Genomic DNA, 20,997 nt, shown 5'->3' with positions numbered 1-20,997 from the left:
AAACTCCAGTAAAGTTATGGCGGCTCATAAATTAGACCAGGAAGTAAAATGCTTCTTGCTCTTTGCACAGCTTAGCGGTTTCAAAATAGACTTCCGAATGACACATTGCAACGGAGGCCCATGTAACACAACCATGTTCAGCTGTGATGTTGGTGCCAGACGATTAAGCTGAGTTTTTGCTTTGGTGGTGAAGATCCCAGCTTTGCCTGCAGCAGTCACATTACTTATCAGACCATCTGGGGACAATGTGAGAACCTGCTGGTGTTTGGGTGGGGCTCAGGGCAGAGCCTACCCATGAGCGGACCCAACAGCCGCCAAGAGGTTGTGGCCACATCCAGTCTCTCCCCTGGACCCTTCTGGGGGTTCTCCCAGGTGAGGGTCTCTGGATCTGAGCCTAGGGGCTGGGCCACCCTGCCAGGTTGAGGAGGGCTGGAGTTCAGAGGGTGTGGCTCGAGGGCATGGCTGGCTGCTGTATGGCTTCTGAAGGGATGGCCTGTGTGCGGCTCGGGAAGGGAGCTGCCCTCCCCCTACAAGTGGGCATCTCAGAGCACGAGCCACCGGCCCCCACCCAGCGCTTCCTTCCTTCCCATCCCCCTGCTCCTTAGCTCACACCCATGCCCAAATGGGATGGCTTCTGCTAACGGCGGAGGAGTTCTTCATGGTATCAAGTAACCTCTGTCCTGCAGTCCCCTCTCTCATAAATTTGGGGTTTGCAGGGGACTTCTGAAGTGCAGGGCTGCCCTGATGAGAGAAGAGCCAGCACCCTGGAGGCCGCTGGGGGCTGGGGTCTTCACAGGGCCCTCAGGATCCCCCTCACCCCGACCCCCCAGTTCTGCCTGTGTATAAAGCTCTCCGTGGGAGCTCAGAGGGTCCCCAGGGTCAGCTTTGTGCTCAGTTACTGATTAGAGCCCTGGTATGGGACCAGGCCTTTCCCGAAGTTGTGCGGTGGCCAAATTCACCCTCAGGCCTCCCCACCTGGGCTGCTGCTCCAAGCCTAGCCGCCTCCCTCCGCCTGGCCTTTTCACAGGGCTGTCCAGGGTGTCCTGACCAGCGGTGGCAGAACCAGAGGACAGACCCTCTCATCCTCCTCCTCTCCAGAGGCAGGTCCCGAAGAGCCGTGTGTGTCCCCACAGGGGCACAGAGGAGACATCTTCCATGTGACCCAGTGTCCAGCAGGGCAGCAGCCCCTCTGTGGCTCACCACCACCACTCCCGGCCCGGCCATGCTCAACTCTGTGGGGCCCTGTCTCACGTTTAGGGGTGCCCCTACTAGCGAGGTAGGGCCCATGCCCCCGGCAGTGAGCACAGGTACACGTACCACACGTGCATCTCACGCCCCCCTCCAACCGGGAACGGATATGATGGGTGATGACACGGCCCCCAGCCCTCTCCGGAGTCGCAGACCTCAGTCACTGTGGCTCAGGGCGGCCGGGATCGTCCCCTCCTCAGGGCAGGGCTGTAGCGGCTCTCCGCCAAGATTCCACCTTCGCCCAGCCCACAGGCATTTAATGAGCACCTTCTGCAGGCGGGCGCATGGGCCAGGTGCTGGCGTCACACCTGCAACAAGGCAGGGCCCTGGCCTCCAGGGGCTCCCATCTGCCGGGGCAGCCTGACACCAACAGTGTGTGAATAACAGAGTGAAGCCTGGGGAAAGGGCAACGACAGAACAGACGGGGGGCGGGGGGGGATGTCAGAGAGGGTGGCAGGCAGAGACGGCCCCTCTCCACCTCGCTTCCTGGTGCCACGGGTCTCCAGCCCACCCCATCTCCTGCTCCAGGCCACCCCGGCATCTGGGACCTGGGCCTGTCCGGGGCCTCGCCCACATGGCCTGTCTCCCTCTCGGTTAGAATCAGAGCGTCCTGCCGCCTGGCTGTTGCCTCCCACCTCGCCCACCCTGTGCAGCGCCCCTTCCTCATCTCGGGAGCCACCAGCCCCTCCCACACCAGGGACCGGAAGCTTTGCCCGCCGCAGAGTGAAGACCGCCCCTTTGAGGCCCAGGCTGGCAGGGGCGCATGTGGCTGATAGAACAGTCTCAGTGTCTCCCTTGCTTCCCTTTGTTTTGCAATAGCAAGCGTGCCTTTGATAGACGTTTAATTCCGGAAGCTGCTACCTGCTTCCTATCTCTCTTTGCTCAAAAAATTAAATGCGGACGTGCCTGTGCTCCTGCTATAATAATCGCCCTCGGAGTGGAAGGACTGTGGCTGGAATGGGAGAACATTAGAATCTTCCAAGAGGGACAATTATTGAGGGAACTAGATTAATGAGGTGTCATAACAACTTAGCCAGATCTGCGACTGACCTTTCTCGTGGAGAACGGGCTTGATAAATGTAGTTCATTACCAAGTTCTGACATGAAAATAGGATCACACTCTGGGCTCCTCAGCAGGCTGATCAATATTTTATCTGCCAAAACAGGCCCGGTCTGTGAGCAGGAGGGGCCCCGCACACACATGCTGGCAGGAAGCCCAAGGCCAGTGCTGGGGGCTGGCCGAGAGGGGCCAGCGCTGCGGCACAGGGGGCACCCCAGCAAGCGGAGGATGGCTGGGCCCTTCCAAGGGCCTGTTGGGGCTTCTCATCACTGCCAGGCTGGCCGGGACACAAGCCTCCCTCCCTGAAAGGCCCTAGAGCAGAAATGTTCATGGGGAGGGGAAAGGAGGGAAGAAGTCTTCACTGATTTTGTGGCCACCTGTGCCAGGCGCTGGGCATCAGTGAAGGGGACAAAGACAAATGCACCAGGCCCCAGCTCACATAGGGCATTGAGCCCATTTCATGCAGAGAAATGGAGAGGAGAGGAGAAAGCACGCAAGAAGGCACCCAGTAGGCCAACATTGGCTGCAATCAGGCACAGTGAGCTTATGGGTCTGGAGGGGTCTTCCCTGGGACTCTCCAAGCCTCACTAAAAGGCTTTGACCTAGCCTAAGTCACCAAAGAGACCCCAAAATCCCCGTATTATAATGACACAAATTTTTCTTTTCCTTGAAGACACCAAGACACAGAGGAAACACTTAAATGACTTTCTAAGCATGTACAAATTATGTTAGTCTGCCTACTCATGAAGCAGGTCCCCTAAGGTCCCAGCTGGGCAGCTCCAGGTGAGCTCATTCAAGGCACAGACCTCAACATCATATACAAACGTCCTCCTCTCCAGAATCCTCTCTGGAAGTCCCACCCTCCCTGGATCAATAGTGAGGAAGTTGACCGTACTGCAGGCTAGGCCACAGAGGCCCAGGCTCAGGGCTCCCAGGACAGGCTGGGCATGGCCATTCTCACCAACATCACGGTCAGCCCCCGCGGGGGCACCAGGGAGGGGTGTTGTGGTCCCCAAGCCTCTGCTGTATCCCCTCCAGGGGCCTTCCCTCCAAAGGGGCAGGGTCCGTCCCTGGGACCCAGGCCCACCCCAGACATGTGGGGCACAGAGAATTATGAAGCTGGGGGTGCTAGTTTAGATTGGGTGATGTTTCTGCAGTGGCCAATATACAGTGAAGAGTAAGCCGGGCAGAGGTTTGGGTAAAGAACATTGGAGGAATATTCCATTGTATGTATGTACCACATCTTTATCCATTCGTCTGTCGATGGGCACTTAGGTTGCTTCCATGTCCTGGCTATAGTGCTGCAGTGAACATTGGGGTGCATGTGTCTTTTTGAATTATAGTTTTCTCAGGGTATATGCCCAGTAGTGGGATTGCTGGGTCATATGGTAATTCTATATTTCGTCTTTTAAGGAACCTCCATACTGTTCTCCATAGTGGCTGTATCAATTTACATTCTCACCAACAGTGCAAGGGGGTTCCCTTTTCTCCACACCCTCTCCAGCATTTATTGTTTGTAGATTTTCTGAGACATGGATGGACCTAGAGACTCATACAGAGTGAAGTAAGTCAGAAAGAGAAAAACAAATATCGTATATTAACGCACATATGTGGAATCTAGAAAAATGGTACAGATGAACCGGTTTGCAGGGCAGAAATAGAGACACAGATGTAGAGAACAAACGTATGGACACCAAGGGGGGAAAGTGGCGGGGTGGGGGGGCGATGGTGGGATGAATTGGGAGATTGGGATTGACATGTATACACTGATGTGTATAAAATAGATAACTAAAAAACCCTGCTGTATAAAGAAAAGTAAAAGAACATTGGAGGGAGCAGTAAACACCAACCCCAAGCAGCACATTCGTGTGGCAGGTGCTATTAAGATTGTTTCTCCCTCCACACCCCTACCTCTTCAAGTCCCCGGTGGACTTGCCGGGTGGGCGGGCAGCGATGACCCGCATGATACTGAGAAAGACCCAACCCTTGGGTATTGAAGCTCTTGCCCAAACTGAGTAAGGGAAGAGGAAGATCTGAAAACAGAGGCTCTGTGGGCCGGGCCTCGGGCCCCGTGAAACACACAAGGCCAGCCAAGGCTCCACTAGTTTGGCTCACAGTCAGGGTCACCTGTGCGGAGGGCCAGGCTTCACCTCTGGCCAGCCTCTGGGAAGGGGATTATGCATAACTTATTTTCTTTCTTTATACTCATCTGCACTTTCCAAGTGTTTTGTTGTTGTTGTTTTGATGGACGTGTGTTTCTTTTACAATAAGACAAAGGTTTAAAGCTGGCAGCAGGGTGGGAACCTTTAGTTAAAGACCAGGTCTGGCAGATTCACAGGCGCCAGTGCTCCACCTTGGTGAGCTGTCCCGTCTGACCCCACAGTGTGACCGGGGGGGCTGTGAATGAAAGAAATGAACCTGGGACTTGGCAAACTCATCCTGGAAACCAAAAGGGAAGGCTTTTGAGAGGGCAGTCCTTGCTGGAGATGAAGCGTCAGAAGTCTTGAAAGAGGTTGAATTTTGGAATCTAAAGTGACACCGTTAGGGGGTCTTTCCTCTGATGCTCATGGTCCCCCAGAGCTATAGGGATATTAGAGGAGCTCAGGAACATTGGGCCAGTGATTGAATTATTCCAGGTTGAAACTCATGTAAAGTGCAACTGCTCCTGGGATAAAGAAGGATTTCAAATCGTCTTCCAGGAGCAGCTCAATTTATCTCAGGACCCCCATGCCCAGCAGCAGCCAGGCACAGTGAGGCCCTCAGTAGAGGCAAGAAGGACACGGGAAGTTTGGCAAAGTGTGATCTGCAGGGCTTGGCATCCTACGCCAGCTCCACACTTCCCTCCAGCCTCGTCTGTGCCCCCATCCCCGCCTCACTCCGGTTCAGCCACACCAGCTTCCTCTGGGCTCTGGACACACTGTGCCGCCAGCTCCTGCACCTGCAATCCCTGTGACCTGGCATTCCCTTCCCTCTGCCTCCTTTGCCCACAGATCCCTCATCCTGCAGGTCCCGTCCTTAGGGAGACTCCCTTCACCCCGGCCTCGTTAGCTCTCCCTCCACGGGCACCCTTGATGCCCAGGATGGGAAGCTCCATCGTATCCTCAAAGTGCCGCCCAGCATCGGGCACAGAGTTCGTGAGTAAATGCTGGTAAAAGGATGGGAAGGGCATGGCTGGCATGAGTCCTAGCAGGAGGCCAGGCCAGGGGCTCAGGGAGCTGGCCCTGGAGACTGGGGGCAACCACCTCTTTCCCCCAAGTTGATTTCTAGACATGTACATACCTTCCTGACCAGGAGTCATGTGCTGGGCAGCTGCCGGGGTGGAGAAGCCACTGTGAACTCACAGTGAACCGTAGGGATGTGATAAGAGGGTAAGAGGCTAGGGAGGTTGCTGCAGCCCACCTGACAGAACCCACCTTGAAGGTTTCCCTGGCCGGCCAGAGTGGGAGGTGCTGTCTAGCTTCGGACCCCTGGCCTAGGGCAGCAGGCAGCTCAGAGGAGATCTGTGCCCCACCAGGGTCTGTGAGGAAGACTGGAGGGTTGGGAGGACCTGCAAGGATGCGACATCTCTGCCCATCTGACCTGGCCTGGCCCATCCTTCAGGTGGCCCTGCTGTAGTGTGTTTTTTTAGGAGGCTAACTGTACGCTAGCATTTCTGAGTCGAGCCTCCTATCAACCCCATATCCATCCGCTGTGTACACCAGTTTCCCAGCATCTGGGCATGAATGCCTGTCCCCAGGAAAGCCTGACAGGCCCTCCGGTGCAGGTCCCTGCAGATCCCCCCACAGAGACTTCCACTGCCGTCTCCACCAAAGCTTCTCTCTCCACTCAGATACCGCATCCAGCTTCCATCCATTTGCCAGGACTAGTTTCAACCTCCTGGAGGCTGGAGGCCAGGATTTGGGCAAAGCTCTTCCTCTACTTTCCCCAGACTGACCTTTGTCCAGGCTCAGGAAGCAGAGCCCAGCAGGCCGCCACGTCTTCCCCTGGGCGGGAGTGTGTGGTCATGGGACACGGCCACAATCTTCAACGCCGTACAGACTTGAGAATCGGGTTTGCCAACCAGGGGCCCTACGAGCTCCCAGGAATGGATACCCTACAAGGCCAAAGAGGGGTGGGTAAGCTGTTCTTGTCAGAGCATAGAAACTCCCAGAGAGCAAATAGATTTGATTATATTGAACACAGCAATTGATTTTTTTCTGAATAAACATGCAGGAGGAGATGGTAACAGGCGTCTGTTTCTGGCAAGAATCAATTGACGCCAAATTGGAAGAAAATCTAGAAACACAAACAAGCACAAGAGAAAGTGATTGGACCGTCCAGGCTTGTCTAGGGAGGCAGGGAGAGAAACAGACAGACTTCCCCACCAGCACTCTCCCCACCAAGCAGCTCCCGTTTGTTGCTCTTCAGCAAATGCGGTTCCAGTAATGACAAGGGGGAGAGTAGCTATCATTTTATGAGCCCCTACTAGGTGCCAAGCCACTGCTGTGCCTTTTATGTGCGTATCTTATTTAACCCTCCTAACAGCCCTATGTGGGAGGCACTGCTCTCCCCACTGAGGCACCTTGTGCAAGGTACACACTCAGGCGGCCACAGAACTGGGACTCAAACCCGGTGGACTCCAGATCCAGTGCTCTCCAGCACCCCTGAACTAGGACCTGGTGCCCTAAACTGGCCTTGGAATTAAGGGGAAGAGCCCCAGGCCCCAGACACTCCCTTCCCAGCAGGGCAGTGGCTTCAACCTGGACTGGATGAGGCGGAGCCACACCCATGCTCCAGCGCTCAGCAGAGCCAGGTGCTGGAGTACATATTCCACCCCGGGAGGTGGGGCAGTGGGGCCAGAGAGGCTCTCCCGCTCGCTGACAGCCCGGCAGCCTCCACTCACGGTGCAGCCCTGTGCGGGGAGCACCCTCATGGCCTGTTGCCAGCGAGGTGAACTATGTCATGTCACAGTGCATCACAGGCCTCATTTGCCAAAACACCGTGTGGTTCGGATGCTGTGGGCCAAGCATGGCCATGATAAAAGGCCTAAGAGCAACGGGCTGTGCGCTTTGCTTTTAATTTTGTAAAAGCTGCCTTTTGTTTCTTGATCATAGGCTTGTGTACTCATGTTCGTTTTGAAGTAATCCAGCTCTGGGAGTGTACCTAATTAACTTAAGCAGGGCGTATTAGTCCTGTTAACTGGAACTCGCTAATCTATGAGGCCAAGGATTCCAAAGCAGCCTTTAAGGTAGGATTAAGGCAAAGATGAGCTATTACAAAATGGAATCGGGGCGGCTTTCCTAAAGCCGCTGTGGGGCTGCGCTGGGACTTCCCCTGGACGAATCTCCCCATTCTGTCTGGCAGTCACTCTGTGTCTGGCTGTAGTAGGTGCTCAATAAACATTTGCGAGATGAACAAACAGGCTCCTTCCAGCATTTGCATCATGTGTAGCATGTATCCAGTGCTCAATAAATATTTATGGGATGGACTGGTGGACAGACGGACGAATAGGTCTCATGTACTCCGGTAACACCCTGCACTGCACATAGTGAATGCCCGGTAACTGCCGATGGGTGGGGTGCATGGGGGTCTTCTCGAGACCAGGGGAGGAGTCTGGCTGCAATAACCCCGTCTTCTCTTCCAGGTGACCCATGCACCATGGCCGACTACGCCCGCCTGAAGAAGGCCCTTCTGGCGCTGCAGACCCACCTGCAGCCACTCCATGAAGGGGACAGCAGACAAGACCCTGCTTCCCAGAAGCGGCTCCTGGTGGAATCTCTGTTTAAGGACTTGGATGTAGACGGGGATGGCCACCTCAGCCGCTCTGAACTGACCCAGGTGGGTACGGCATTCAGTGAAATTGCATTACGGAGGAATCCAGTTTTCCATTCCGCATATGAAGGAAGAGAACCAGGAGATCCACGTGGGGAGAGGCATTTGTAACCGGCTCTGTAATGGGATGCCGAGGAGGCCTTGCTCCTGCAAGAGAAAGCCATCTCCCGGGAGTCGGAGAGCTTATGTTTAACACCTCTTGAGAATATCTGACAAACAGAACAATGTCAGTGTCTCCTTCCCACCAGCCACCTTCAGCCAATATTTACAAACAAGCTCTGAGGCCCTCTCAGCTAGCTGGTGAAACACACACTGCACACCGGCTGGGCTCTGAGGTTTTCATTAGGAAATAAGTCTTTTCTTCCTGAGTCCTTTGCTTTCCTCAGCAGGAAGGTTCAAAGGAAGCAGGTTTGGTTCCCCCCAGACACTTTTGGAGTTGTAACCTGGGTGACCCCACGTCCTCTCCACTAGGACCTCGCCCTTTGCGGTATCCAGGAATCAGCAGCCCACACCCCAGCCTGCTGGCTTGCAGGAAGCCCTGTGGCCACCCGCAAACACTGCTCTTCCCTTTGAGAAAACACTTGGACGGGGCCTCCCTCCCAGACACAGCACACGTGTCCCTTTGCCCAGCTACAAGGTGGTACAAGGGCCTGGAGCATCTGCAGCAAAAAGAAGCGAGGAAGGAGCAACATAGGGCACCAGGCAGGCCAGCTGCAGGGTGGGCCTGTTGGGTGCTGGTGGCAGAAAGGCAGGCTGGGTGGGCCCGAGGGCCTGAGTTCCTGCTCCTACTCTGCTGATTTGCCTCTGAGGGCCTGGGGCCCTGGAGCCACACCAGGGGCAAAGATATGGAGGGAGGACGAGGTCAGGAAGTGTGGGAGGGCCTAGCAGCTCTGCCCCAGAGACCACAGAGTGCCCCCCACCAGAGGACAGGTAATTGGATGAGTCCCCACCTTTGATGCTTCTTTAAAGAAATCCTTCACAAGGCACAGCAATGACCTCATCAAAGCTGTGACCAGGTCACCAGGAAGGCCCAGGCTAGGGAGGGTCCTGACATTTACGGAACACCCGCTGTGGGCTCGGCGCTAAGCAAGGCCGTTTACTTGTGATGCACCTAACACAGATGTGTTCCTCACTCGGAGGGAGAATAGCTACGAGCGCAGACTTCACGGTCAGACTGCCTGAGTTCAGGTCCAGCTCCAGCATTTACAGGGACCTAGTGGGTCTAGGCAGACAACTTCACCTCTCTGTGCCTCGTTTCTTGTCTGTGACTGTCGCACGGTCATCAGGAGGGTTAGATGAGCTAAGACATGTGAAGTTCTCAGCCTAGCGCCCGGCACGCGGCACATTCTCAGTAAGTGACAGCCGTCAGCATCACTTCGTCATCATCACCTTTATTGTTGGTATTATTTCCTCCTTAAACCTTTCAGCCACCCTTTGCTGTGTGGTAGGTGCTAGTGTTATCCTCACTTCCCAAGTATTTTTAGATGAGGAAGCAGCTCCAAGAAATCAAGAGACTTGCCTGCAGAGTGTGTACTACCTAGAACATGGTGAACTAAGACGAAAGCCGGGGGCCGGGGGGGGGGGGGGGGGTGGGGGGGGTGGTGAATGGACCTGCTCTCCTCACGGTACAGGGGGCTCCCTGGGAGGAGGGCTCCCACCACAGGCTCCACCTGATGCTCTCCAAGTCTGTGGGGATGACAGGTGCCCATAAAATCTGAGTACAGAGCAGTTATCCAGATGCTTCCCCACGCAGGGACCCCTTCTCAAGTCCAGCCAGTCCAGAGCCTGCTTCCAGGGAGTGGGTTGGGAAACACAGATCCTAAGGCGTTTGCAGATCTCGCCCCCCCCCCCCCCCCCCGCTCACCCACACCTGGCAGCATGCGCAAGTCCATCCACGGCCCGCACCCCGGGAGGCCTCCCAGGCGCATTCCAGCCTGCATGTCACCACTTCCAGCAACACTCAGCCCCCAGCTATGGCTAAGAGCCCAAGGGGCAGGGCCAGGGACCCACAGGTGACCCACGCCGCTCTGGGGAGAGCCCAGGTCCTGTTAGTTATGGTTACCTGTGAGAAGAGCCATCTGGCGATTCGATTCCCCGCAATACAGGCTGTGCGGGGAGCCCGGAGGGCAGGCGTTTTCTCCTTATTTAACAGAGGCAGCTGTGGGCTCTTGGTGCCCCAGGCCAACGTGGCTCCCGGTAGCTGCCAGGTAAACAGAACCTTCCTGGGCGCATTGCTCTAACCTGGCAGAGACATGCCCCGAGGCACCTGAAGCCATTAACAAGCATGGTAATTGGACTATGATTTCCTCTTTAAAATTTAATGTGTTTAAATTCCATTTCATAAATCTGCCGAGCAGGGGCCAGCTAAAATGGGACTTTCCTTGACACTGAATCAGAGGCATCAGGGAAAAACTTGTCAGTCCTATGAAAAGTTAATCAATTTCCAATACAGAAATAGGCAAAGGGAAATTTCCATCTTTGGAAGATTGATTTCGGGCGTTACGGTTGATCGCCCTTTTATCGAACACTCTTACTTGCTGGGTGAAGGGTCATTTTTTTAACATTATCACATTAAATTGCCTTTAACATAGCAGGCCCAGCTGAGACTGTTAAATAAAGAGGAAATGCCTCTGTTCCCCTCTCCCCGCAAAAATAAAATCATTTTCTTTCTTCTGAGATTTCCTTCTGAGCATTTTCCTTGCAAGACTCTAGTTCCAGACACACATGCCAAAACGTGACTGGTCACGCTGGGGAGACCTCTGCCCTGTGGCCCAGGCCACATCCAGAGAGGAGTTCACAGGGGCCCCCCCGTGGTCCCCGCGACAGAATCCTAAGGGTAGTGGTTTGTGTTCCTGGCAGGACAGGGCAGGCAGAGAGGGGGGCCCAAGCCTATGTCGGTAGAATGGCAGTTTCCCCTTCCCGGGTGGAGTGCTGTGGCTAGGACGTGCTGCCCTGAGATTGGAGTGGGCTGGTGGAGGCGGGGAGGGGAACACTGATGGAGCAGTGACCTTCCAGCTCTACATAGCTGGGAGCCACTGAGTTCGGCCACTGTTTGCTGGGCTTATCTGATCAGGTCCCTTCTCTTCCCTGTTTCCCCATCTACAACGTGAAGGGGTAGATCAGGTGACCACAGGATCCTTCCCACCTCAGACTGTCTGGGATCTGTTTGCCCAGGCAGGGAGAAGACAGACCTGAATGCTAATCCCGAGTCGGCCCCAATCACTGTGTGACCTTGGGAAAGTCCCTTCCCTCTCTGAGCCTCAGTTTTCTCATCTATAAAATGAGAGGATCAAACAAGACAATACCAAAGAGACCTGGGTGCTCCTCATGGCCCACCGAGCTGTCGCTGGAGTCCCCACACGCACACACACGCACACACACACACACACACACACACGACCAGGCCGGTGAGCGCAGCCCCACGCACTTGGCCTGAGCCATTTTCCAGCAGTGCCCACAGCTCTGAACTCACTCCCGGTTCTAGCCTCGCTCCCTTTCTCACCTGCAGCACGTGCTGAAGGAGCAGGCCCTGGAAGAGGACTTCCTGGGGTGCTCACCAGGCGACCTCCTCCGATTTGATGACTACAACAAAGACGGCCTCCTGACCCTCCATGAGTTCTACACAGCCTTCCGTAAGTCAGGCCCCAGTCGGGGCTCGCAGTGGGCAAACAGACATTCCTGCACCAAGATGGTGTCAGGGGCCTGGAGTCTGTCCTTGGTTGTTTCCAAGATTGGCTTCTTCTATAGGTGAAAGCAGTTGAATTTGTTTTGCAACAAGCCTGAGCTTCAAGGGAAGAGTAAGGAGGGTAGGGGTTGGGGGGGACTCGCTCTGCTCCTTTTGGATAAAGTTTCTTCGCGCTGTTGCTATTGTTTGAGGGACCCGGGACTACGACGTGAGCACGGTTGGGAGGGCACTGCCTCACATCGCTAGGGGATTCTGTGACTGCACGTGGCGGGAGCAGATGTTAGGGTTCTCCCCAGGCGGCGGCCTGGCCCCGTCAGGGAAGCCTGCCTGGGGGTACATCCTGCAGGAGGGCGCTGGAGGCATGGCCAGGCAGGAGAGGGAGCAGTTACTGTGAAGGATGATGAAGAACAAGGGTCCTGGCTAATGAGAGGAAGGGGAATCCCTGGAGAAGAAGAGACAGGGGGTGCTCTACCTGAAAACGGCGGAGGTGCCCGGAGTGGACCCTCTGTGCAGTCGCTGGTACATACGGCAAGTGGGTAGGGCAGCTGAAGGATGCAGGTCTTCTCCCTGAGGTGCTCCCCCAAGACATGACCTCACACCAACCATAGCTGGGGCTGGAACAGGGCTTCCAAGAGATGTGACATGCAGGAAGGAGCCCCAAGTAACTCCAGACAAGCTCACTAGGAGAGGAGAGGGAAGGGTGATGCGGGGGCCCTAACTCAAGACAAGAGGGGACATTCTTGGCCCCAAAGAGGTGAATCCCCTTTATGACAGACAGCATTCAGGCTCTGCTTAAAGCAGGTAATGTGTGTGGCCTGTGTGAGGCGCCCTTGGACGTGACCTGCAAGCTCACAGCTCCTAACTGCAGGCCCTGGAACTGGGGAAGCAGGGATGAGATCCCCAGGGTGCCCTGAGTACTCTGAGCCACAGGTCCTGGCATCCTCGGCCCCGGCCCCAGCCTGTACCTGGAGTTCCACCTTCCAGGAAGGTATTCCTGCTTCCTGTCGACACCTCCGTGTGCTATTGTTATTCCAGACATTCACAAGGCCTGAGAATCCTTGTGATTTGTTGGCAAGAAGAGCTCTTGTGGCAGATAGAAGAGGTACTCATGTGACCTAAGAGGAGAAAAATGAGTGTGATTCTTCCCTGTGGGAAATGTCCATGAGCTTGTTGCAGGCGGTGCCTTTCCAGTCCACGACGTCCCTGTTACCAAGGCCCAAAGTCCAACCCCCAGTTCCCGGGCTCTGCTTGATATACGGTGACTAGGTGTGGGTCCCCAGCCTCCTCCTTCCTGCCCACGGTTAAAACCCATATCTACATCTGGTGGTTCATAATACGGTGTGAATGACTGTAGGCTCAATCTGCTGTGGGAGGGATTTGCTTTGTGGATTGAGGAGCTTATCCCATGAAATAAATCTCTAAATTTTAGAATGTGTGGAAGTATCAGCAACTCCAGAGACCTAGCTCATGAGACGATTCTTAGATTTTCAGGACTTTTGCAAGGCAAACAGTGAAATGGTTGGTAGCTTTAAATCAGCCATAGTAGGAGTGTTTACAACACAGAAATCCACACTACACAAATGCTACAGAAGGGCGAGGGCGCTCTTCTCCCTCTGGAGAGCCCATTGTTAGGCACTGACCTGCACACGCTGGACGAGACCCTCCCTCCACTCCTGTCCTCAGCATCATCTCCCGCAAGCTCCTCTCCATCCAGCTTCCCCAAATGGAGCCCTCTTGATGATGCTATTCCCACAGGACGTGAACAAAAAGAGAGTAGATGTCGGGGCAGATGACAGGGTGAGCCGCCCTCCACATCAGGGAAGCAGCGGCATGCTCTCTGGGGGCAGTTCTGAGGTGCTTTGTGCGCTCAAGCCCCTCTGGAAAAGGAACTGTAACGAAAAAGATCAGTGCCTTTTAAGAGCTGGGGGCCAAGGCTGGACTTCAAGGACTTGGGAGATACACTGAGCATCGCACTCAGATGTCCCACGATGGCATCATTAGGCAGAGAATGGCACTGCTTAGGTACCGTCCTGGTACCTGGTGCCACAGAAGCCTCTAGCGCATGAGCCCACTCCGTGGGAATTGGTCTGGGACCAAATAGGAGCTAATGGCTCTACTTTCAAGGAAATGGCAGCATCCCTGTTACCCCTGATGAAAGAGAAGCCCTCCCTGGCCTTCCTAGTGAAGGTCATTAGGAGCAGGGGCTGCCCGTGGAAAAGGAGGGAAGTCCTTGCTTCACCTCCTGCCATATGTCCCATGCACAGCAATGTGCTGTCTGTTTCCCTCATTCCTGGATTATTATTTGAAAAGCTTTATAATCACTGTTTTTAAAGCAAATTAGATTCTGCTGTCACCTTGGACTTGTTTTGAACCTGGCAGCTAAACCATTCATCACAGCCCAACCCAAATAATAGATATGCAATAAAACGTAAACTCGCAGCCATTAAGGAAGCTGCAGCATGAGTTAACCTTGCCATAGAGGCCCCACACTCGGCCACTCGGAGCACACAGGATCAATGGTCTTTCAAAGTCACAAGAACTCTAAATTCCCATTGCTCTGGGAATGGATTTATGGTTCAGTGAATGTTAAATAGGAAATTGAAATGAGACATGTAGGTACAACTTATTAACCAGAAATCAATGGGCATTAAAGAAATCTCCCTAAAACTCAGAAAGTAATATCTGAAACATTTCAGCAACAACATCTTGGGTTTAATTTTCAAAACTGCAGCTGACAGGCTGGCAAAAGTTGAGGCTTTAAAATTGTATTTTTTAGTCTCTATTTTGCCAGGATCCTTGGGTACCAGGCAGGGCAGGGTCTGTGGGGTGACTCCTGGCACAGACTCGGCTACCCTATTGAAGGATGGGTCTAGGGGACTTTTCCCTGCAGAAGTGGGTTGTATTTATGAGTTTTTGGTGTTGTGGGTGGATCTCCTAAATCTCGTCTTCTCATGCAGCTGGCGTAGCCCAGGCTGGGCCGGTGTTTGCCATTGTCTATGGATGGCTGAGGGCAATGCCAGGAATCCTAGGGCTGGTGGCTGCCGCGCTCAGTTGAGCCGGTTCGTGATGGGGCTGCACCTTCCTCCTGGCTTTGCAGAACAGGTGACCCTCCACCTGAGGAGGGCAGAGGACAGATCCCTTGGCCGTGGAAGTCAGGTCAGCCTCTTTCTGTCAGAAGGTGGGAAGGCTGCAAATCACCCGTCTCTGTACAGTGATGGCAGTGGAATAGGAGGGTGGCCTCCCTCTCTTCCTCTATTTATCACCCAAACATTCTCTTCAGGTTGCTTTTGGCTTTCCAAATCACAGGCTGATCTCGGAACTAAAGACACAGTGTCTCCTCAGCACGTGTCCCCCACCCTTCCTCCCCACTCCTCCCTCCGCGTCCCGAACAAGCCCCAGAACCTCCCGTCCCTGCTATGAGGCAGAGACCCAGCCCCCAGGGTTGCTGGTAAGCGTGGTGCGTGCCAGCCTGTCTGTTCATCTCGATAAAGAAATCTAAAAGTTGCTCGCTTAAAAATCTTTCTCATAATGCATGTTTTTGCACTTTTCTGAATGCTTGGGTTGGGATCATGGGAAAAACGTGTTGCTTTAAACGAGGATTTTTCTCTCACTTTGAATTCGTTACAAGTTCCTTCTGCTTTTTAGAAAGATACTTGTCCTTTTCATTAATCCTATGAGAGCCATGCGCTGCATGCAGAGGAAGGGTTTGCGCAGCTCGCGGTGCAGGATCAAGGGCTTCCCGTGTTAACGTCCCGGGCTCACAGGTGCACAGTGTCCAGGAGGAGCACCCGTGTCAGGCGGACCGCAGGGAGCTGATTGTGTGAGAGTCAGGTGCCCTCCCTCAGCTCCAGGCAAGCAGGAAGGAAAACAGTGATTTAATCTGATTACTGCAATACCTCTGTATCCAGGGCAACTCTGTGAAACAGAGGAGGTGGTCACTTGGCGAATTTCCAGCTGTTTTTCTGCCATTGTTTCTGCATAATGAAAGGATGGTTACGGCTTCACCTCGCATATCGTTATCCTCTGGAATGAATAATGCCCGCCCAGGCCAGACGCCGTGGCAGACACGTTTTCTTAGTCAGCCCTCACAGCCGCCCTGTGATGGTAAAACAACGGCAGCCATCCCTCCCCCAAATCTATCCGGTTCTTTATCCATGTAGCATGAGTTCAGACAGGAAATTCAGCTGGTAAGAATACCACTTTATCCTACTCTGTTCATTTCCTTAGTTTGGGATAGTGAATAGCAAAATTTCAGATAGCATGGGGTTTATCAAAAATTTTATCTGAGTCTATTTGGCTCTTGAGTTTGGAGAGCAGGAGTACCCTGCGCGCTGGTGTCGGTGTTGGCGGATGCTAAGACCATCAGTGTGATGACTGCCCAACCCCAACATGTGTGATGCCTCATGCAGGACTTGCAAATCAAGGGGCAAAAAAACGGATTCACTGCCCTTGGTCCCTCATTTGCTCAAGGGCATAAAACAGCTAAATTGGAGTGGCCACTGGAGGAACTGGAAACTAGTATCAGGTGCTATGAGTCTCACCACCCCCTGCCAAGGACTTTCTCCTCACCTCCAGTAGAGAGAGGGGCTCCAAAAAAGTTTCCATGTGAGCTTCAGTGCCCCTGAAGCCAATATCAGTGTGCCATCTGAATGCTTTTTTGCTTGTTAATATTGCTTTAGTTAGTAATGAGCTCTTACTACTTGAGTCATATAAAATGATACCTAACATTTATCATGTGTCAGCACTGTGATTATGTCCCAACTTTACAGATGAAAAAACTGAAACTCAGAGAAGTTAAGTAGCTAACCCAAAGTCACACAACCAGCAGGTAGGAGAACCCAAATGCCTGGTCTCAGAAACATTTCATGCATTTAAACACAGGTTGCAACTCATCAGCATTCTCCATTAAGGAGAATCTCACTGTCCCCACCATGGGTTTCCCTGAATTTCAAGTCCCAGCTCAATGGTCTCGTCCTCCAGGAAGTCTTCCTTAATTTCTCTCCTCTACCAAGCCCCACACGCTTTCCTCTGTGTGCCAGTAGCCCTGGGTTCATCTCTAAACAGTAATAAGACTGTGGCCTGGTGGTTGAGTGTGGACTGAGTCAGACCTTGTTCAAATCCTTGTTCTGCCACTTACTAGCTGTGTGACCTTGGACAGGTCTTTACCAGAGGTTAAGCTGAGCTTCAAGCGCCTTAACTATAAAATGGGTATACTAACCACCGCATAGTGTTACTCAGCACTAAATGAGATAATACGTGTAAAGTGATTAGAATGATACCTTGTATATGATAAGTGCTAAGTAATCATTAGCCGGGTAGGTCAATGATGGAGGTGATGATGGTGATGATGAAGATTTCTGTGTGTTCCCAGCCCCTGTCACTCTGTGCCACACTGTTGTCATCTGGCCCGTATTAGTCCATAGGCTCCATGAGGCCAGGGGCTGTTTTGCTCACCATGTGCTCATGGCAAGCAGAGGCATCCAAGCACAGTGTCACCAAGGGTCACGGAGGGCCTTAGCATGTCTCCGGGGGGGCAGAGGAAGCAGCTTGCTGGGGCCTCACAGGTGGGATCACTGGTGGGGGAGCACCAGCCAGGCCAGACCAGACCAGAGGGCACCTCCGCCGACACCCCTGATCTGCTGGATGAGTGACTGGGGTGTGAGGTGAGCCCCTGATGCCCACATGGGCCTAATGCTCCCTTAATGAAGACAAAAGCTGCTTGTCCCATAAAGCTCTCGTCCTGCTCCCAGGGCTGCTGACCAGCCGTTCAGCCTCCTTGGGACACGTGTTCTGTTAGTCTGTTAGGTCACCTGCCCGCTGCTTAATTACCCCCACTCCCGACAACTATGTGTGCAGACAAGGGATCATGCTCAGAGCCGCTCCTCAGCCCATAGCCACATACCCAGTAGAGGCAGCAGACCCTGGCTGTGAGCGGTCCAGGCTCAGCCCCATGGCTCCTGCCCTGCTCCCACACCAGGAGGTCAGCTTTGCCATCTTGGTGCAAATCTGTGCACCTTGGAAAATAATTCACTGGCATGGAATGTGGGTATGCGCTTCCTCCTAGACTCTGGCACAGGCCCCTGCCGGGCCCCGCGGCCATCTCCCTCCCACCTAAGGCCACATCACAAAGCCAGCACCCACAGAGGAGGACACAGCATGCCCTGCTGAAAACTGGAGCCCCTGGCAGCTTGAGGCCCCCAAGCTGGGCCCTGGCAGGCTGGGAGGACCAGCCTCTGGATCACAGCCACTGAGCACAGAGACCCAGCCTCCCTGACTCAGGCCAGCGCCAGAAAAGGCAGCCACGCTGTTACTGGAGCACCGTAGGAAGACTGGGCGCATCTGCCCTGGTGCTGGTGTGGGCCAGGCTCTGACAGGAGGGAGCATCTGGGCAGGGAGCCTCTGGCCCATTCTCTCCACACAGGTACACGTGGAGTGCAGGGTCCACTGAGGGGCCGGGCGGGCAACCAGAACACTTTAGGGGAGCCTGGCCAGGGCAGGGAGAGCACGCATGAGGAAAGGTGCAGACACAGAAGAGGAAGCTTAGAAGGAGGAAAACATTAGGTCAGCCAACACTCCCAGAGCCCAAGCACCAGGCAGGGGACACAGCATGAGCAAGGCCCCCAAGCCCTGCCTGCAGGGAGCTTGTAGTAGTTGGGAAACAGAACAACCACCAAATACAGCAGGAGCTGGGACAGAGAATAACCGGGTGCAGGCTCAGCAGGGAGGCCTGCACACAGAACTGGGGATGATCAGGCAAAGGGGGAGGAGAAAGGGTCCTGGACAGATGCGGGGAGGGTGTGGTCCCAAAGGGGCAAAGGACTTGGGGTGAGTCAGGAGGCTGTCACGAGGCGCGATGGCTGACCAGTGGGGCCCTAGAGGGCAGATCTCGGACAGAGGGGCCGGGCCAGGAGAAGGCCGACTTCGCTTGGATCTGCGAGGGCCTACCCCAGCCGGCCGGCGGGCCTGGCAGGAGCTGCTGGGGAGTGGTGAGGCCCCTTCACTGCGGGTATGCACCCTGCCTCCCCCCGCACCCCCCCTCATACCCCATAAGGCGCTGGACAGAGCACTGAGCGTCACATGGAAAGCCAGACTTCGCCTTGGAAGCCCTGTTAGCTTCAGATCTCCAGTGATGACTGTCAGGATGATAAAGTGAGCAGGGCTGTTGTCTAAGGTCCCAAGGAACTGATGCTCCAGTGCCTGAACTCTGTCCTTCCGGGCTCTCCCTTCTCTGTGAAAGTGGAAACGCAGCTGAGGGTGTGCTCGCCCCTCCAACAGCCCCAGCTGGGCAGGAAAAGCCATTGGCAGCCCGTGATGGGGTGTGGGGGAGGGGCGGTGTTCAGTGAGTGCCTTACCCCCATGGGGAGCCAGGGTGGTAAAATGGGGCCCCCCATGCATGTATCAGGGCTCTGGGGTGAAAAAGTGTGGCCCGGCATCACACCATGGAGGGCTCAGTTCTGAGCCAGAACTGCTGCTCACCAGCCACCTTGCCCTCTGCTAGTTTCTCCTTGGAATTTTCAAACCCACACGGCCTCTTTCCCATCTCCAGTGGTTTGCTGCTAACAGCTGCACTCTTGGTCCCACTTTCTAGCATTGTCTGGAGCTGAGTTTTCAAGCACTTTCCATTTTGAAAGATCCCAGCTGGAGGCTGTCAATGACCTCAGTGCAGAGCAATTGAATAGTAGAAAATGAACTTGTTACAGGTTGTTACTGAAAATCTATTATATACAAATTGCAAAGAAAACTCATTAAAATATGATGCTTTGGTGATTTTTTTTTAAAACCCTCCTCTTCGAGGGAGAGGCAGCGGCAGGGTGGCTGGATACCTTGTTTCTCCCTGTTCCGAGGTAAGAACTCCCGGTGGGACTCCAGGCCAGGCTGTGGATCTTACGCTCATGTGCCACCCAGCCAGCCTGACTTGAAGTTTCGCATAGAACAGAAATGTTAGTAAATACTCAGAAATGGCTGCAGAGGAAACAAAAAATTTCATTACAAAGATATAAAAGGAGAACAATTTAAATGTCAACTTTTTACCAGGATAGTAACTTATCGTCCTCATAAATTTCACTGTTTTTTGCAAAACTTCTGTGAGGACTTCAAGGACCTAAACGTACAGTTAAGCACTGAAGGTCACATTACTGATTTCCAAGCTTGCTCCCTGGGATTAAGGTGCTGGGAAGGCTTGGGATGTGAGTGGGTGAGCTGTCCAGAGCCCAGATCTCCGAGGGGCTCCTCAGATGCCGAGGCTGCGTCTCAGGCTCCAGGCGAGAGCCCAGAAAGCAAGGCAGGGTGCCCCCCGGCTCGCTGCCTCCTTGTCCTACCGGCAACACCCGCGTGTCAGTGTGCATGTGGCCTGGGGGTGGTGTGGGCTCTGTGGCACCTGAGACCCCCGTGGTCTGAGGCGTGGAGAAGCCCTGCCTGCTATGTGCCTGAGAGGTGAGCCTTCCCAGGGCTGTGCGCCCCTGGAGAGGATACTTGGAGCATAAACCACTGTCCTGTGCCTTTCCTTCGTCTCTAGCCACCTCCTTTCAGGCTCTGTGACAGCGCCCCGCAAGACCTCCCCGGCCACTACCACTCTGCAGGCCCAGCTTGTGGGCCGGGCAAGGAACAGAGTGCTGGGGAGCGACGGGGTGAGGGCTCTGCTTACATGGGCACAGCAACCAACAGGGTGGGCAGCATATGGGCCACTCCTGGGGCTGGAGGCACTCGCAAGCCCCAGCACCAGGGTGGCCCCTGGCAGGAGTGGCTGGAGAGCCAGGCTCTGGGCGCAGACTGGACCTGGATAGGCGGAGGGAGTTGTCTTCTCCTGGGAGAGGAGAAGGGAAGGGTAAGGAACGCCCAAGCTGCTGCTGCCTACCTGAAACAGGCATTCGGGCGGCACGTGAGGGGCTGGTCGGAGACCCTGGTGACCCATCCAGGTGTCCTCTGCACCGGCCACACCTGCTGGCTCACAGGTCCTCACCTTATCATGACTAGTACTCAGCAACTCTCCAGCCCCAAAGGCTGAGGGTGCCTCCCACTGGCCCAGGGCCCAGCCCCTCCCCAGGCCCTCCTGCTGGGCCTGGGACTGAGGGGAGGGAAGATGGTAGGTTGTGGATGTATGGGCGGAGCCCACGTGACCAAGAGTACCTGAACACAGGAAGCAGCAGAAGGGACGAAGCAGAAGCAAACCCAGGAGGCAAGAGGGCGAAGGAAG

General features: G+C 54.5%; 1 protein-coding gene across 4 annotated transcripts in view; it reads left to right on the top strand.

Moving 5' to 3' along the window:
* Positions 1-20,997, top strand: part of FSTL4 (follistatin like 4) — a 427,364-nt gene that overhangs the window by 276,735 nt on the left and 129,632 nt on the right. For all 4 annotated transcript variants that reach the window (XM_059917074.1, XM_059917072.1, XM_059917073.1 and 1 more), the window contains 2 exons: positions 7,932-8,125; positions 11,628-11,751. In XM_059917074.1, coding sequence (XP_059773057.1) covers positions 7,932-8,125; positions 11,628-11,751 — 318 coding nt within the window. The remainder of the gene's footprint in view (positions 1-7,931; positions 8,126-11,627; positions 11,752-20,997) is intronic.

Source organism: Balaenoptera ricei, chromosome 3 (genome assembly GCF_028023285.1).
Source record: "Balaenoptera ricei isolate mBalRic1 chromosome 3, mBalRic1.hap2, whole genome shotgun sequence".
In the NCBI taxonomy this organism is placed as follows: domain Eukaryota; kingdom Metazoa; phylum Chordata; class Mammalia; order Artiodactyla; family Balaenopteridae; genus Balaenoptera; species Balaenoptera ricei.
Note: the sequence above shows the minus strand (reverse complement) of the source record. Positions and strands in the feature narration are given on the sequence as shown.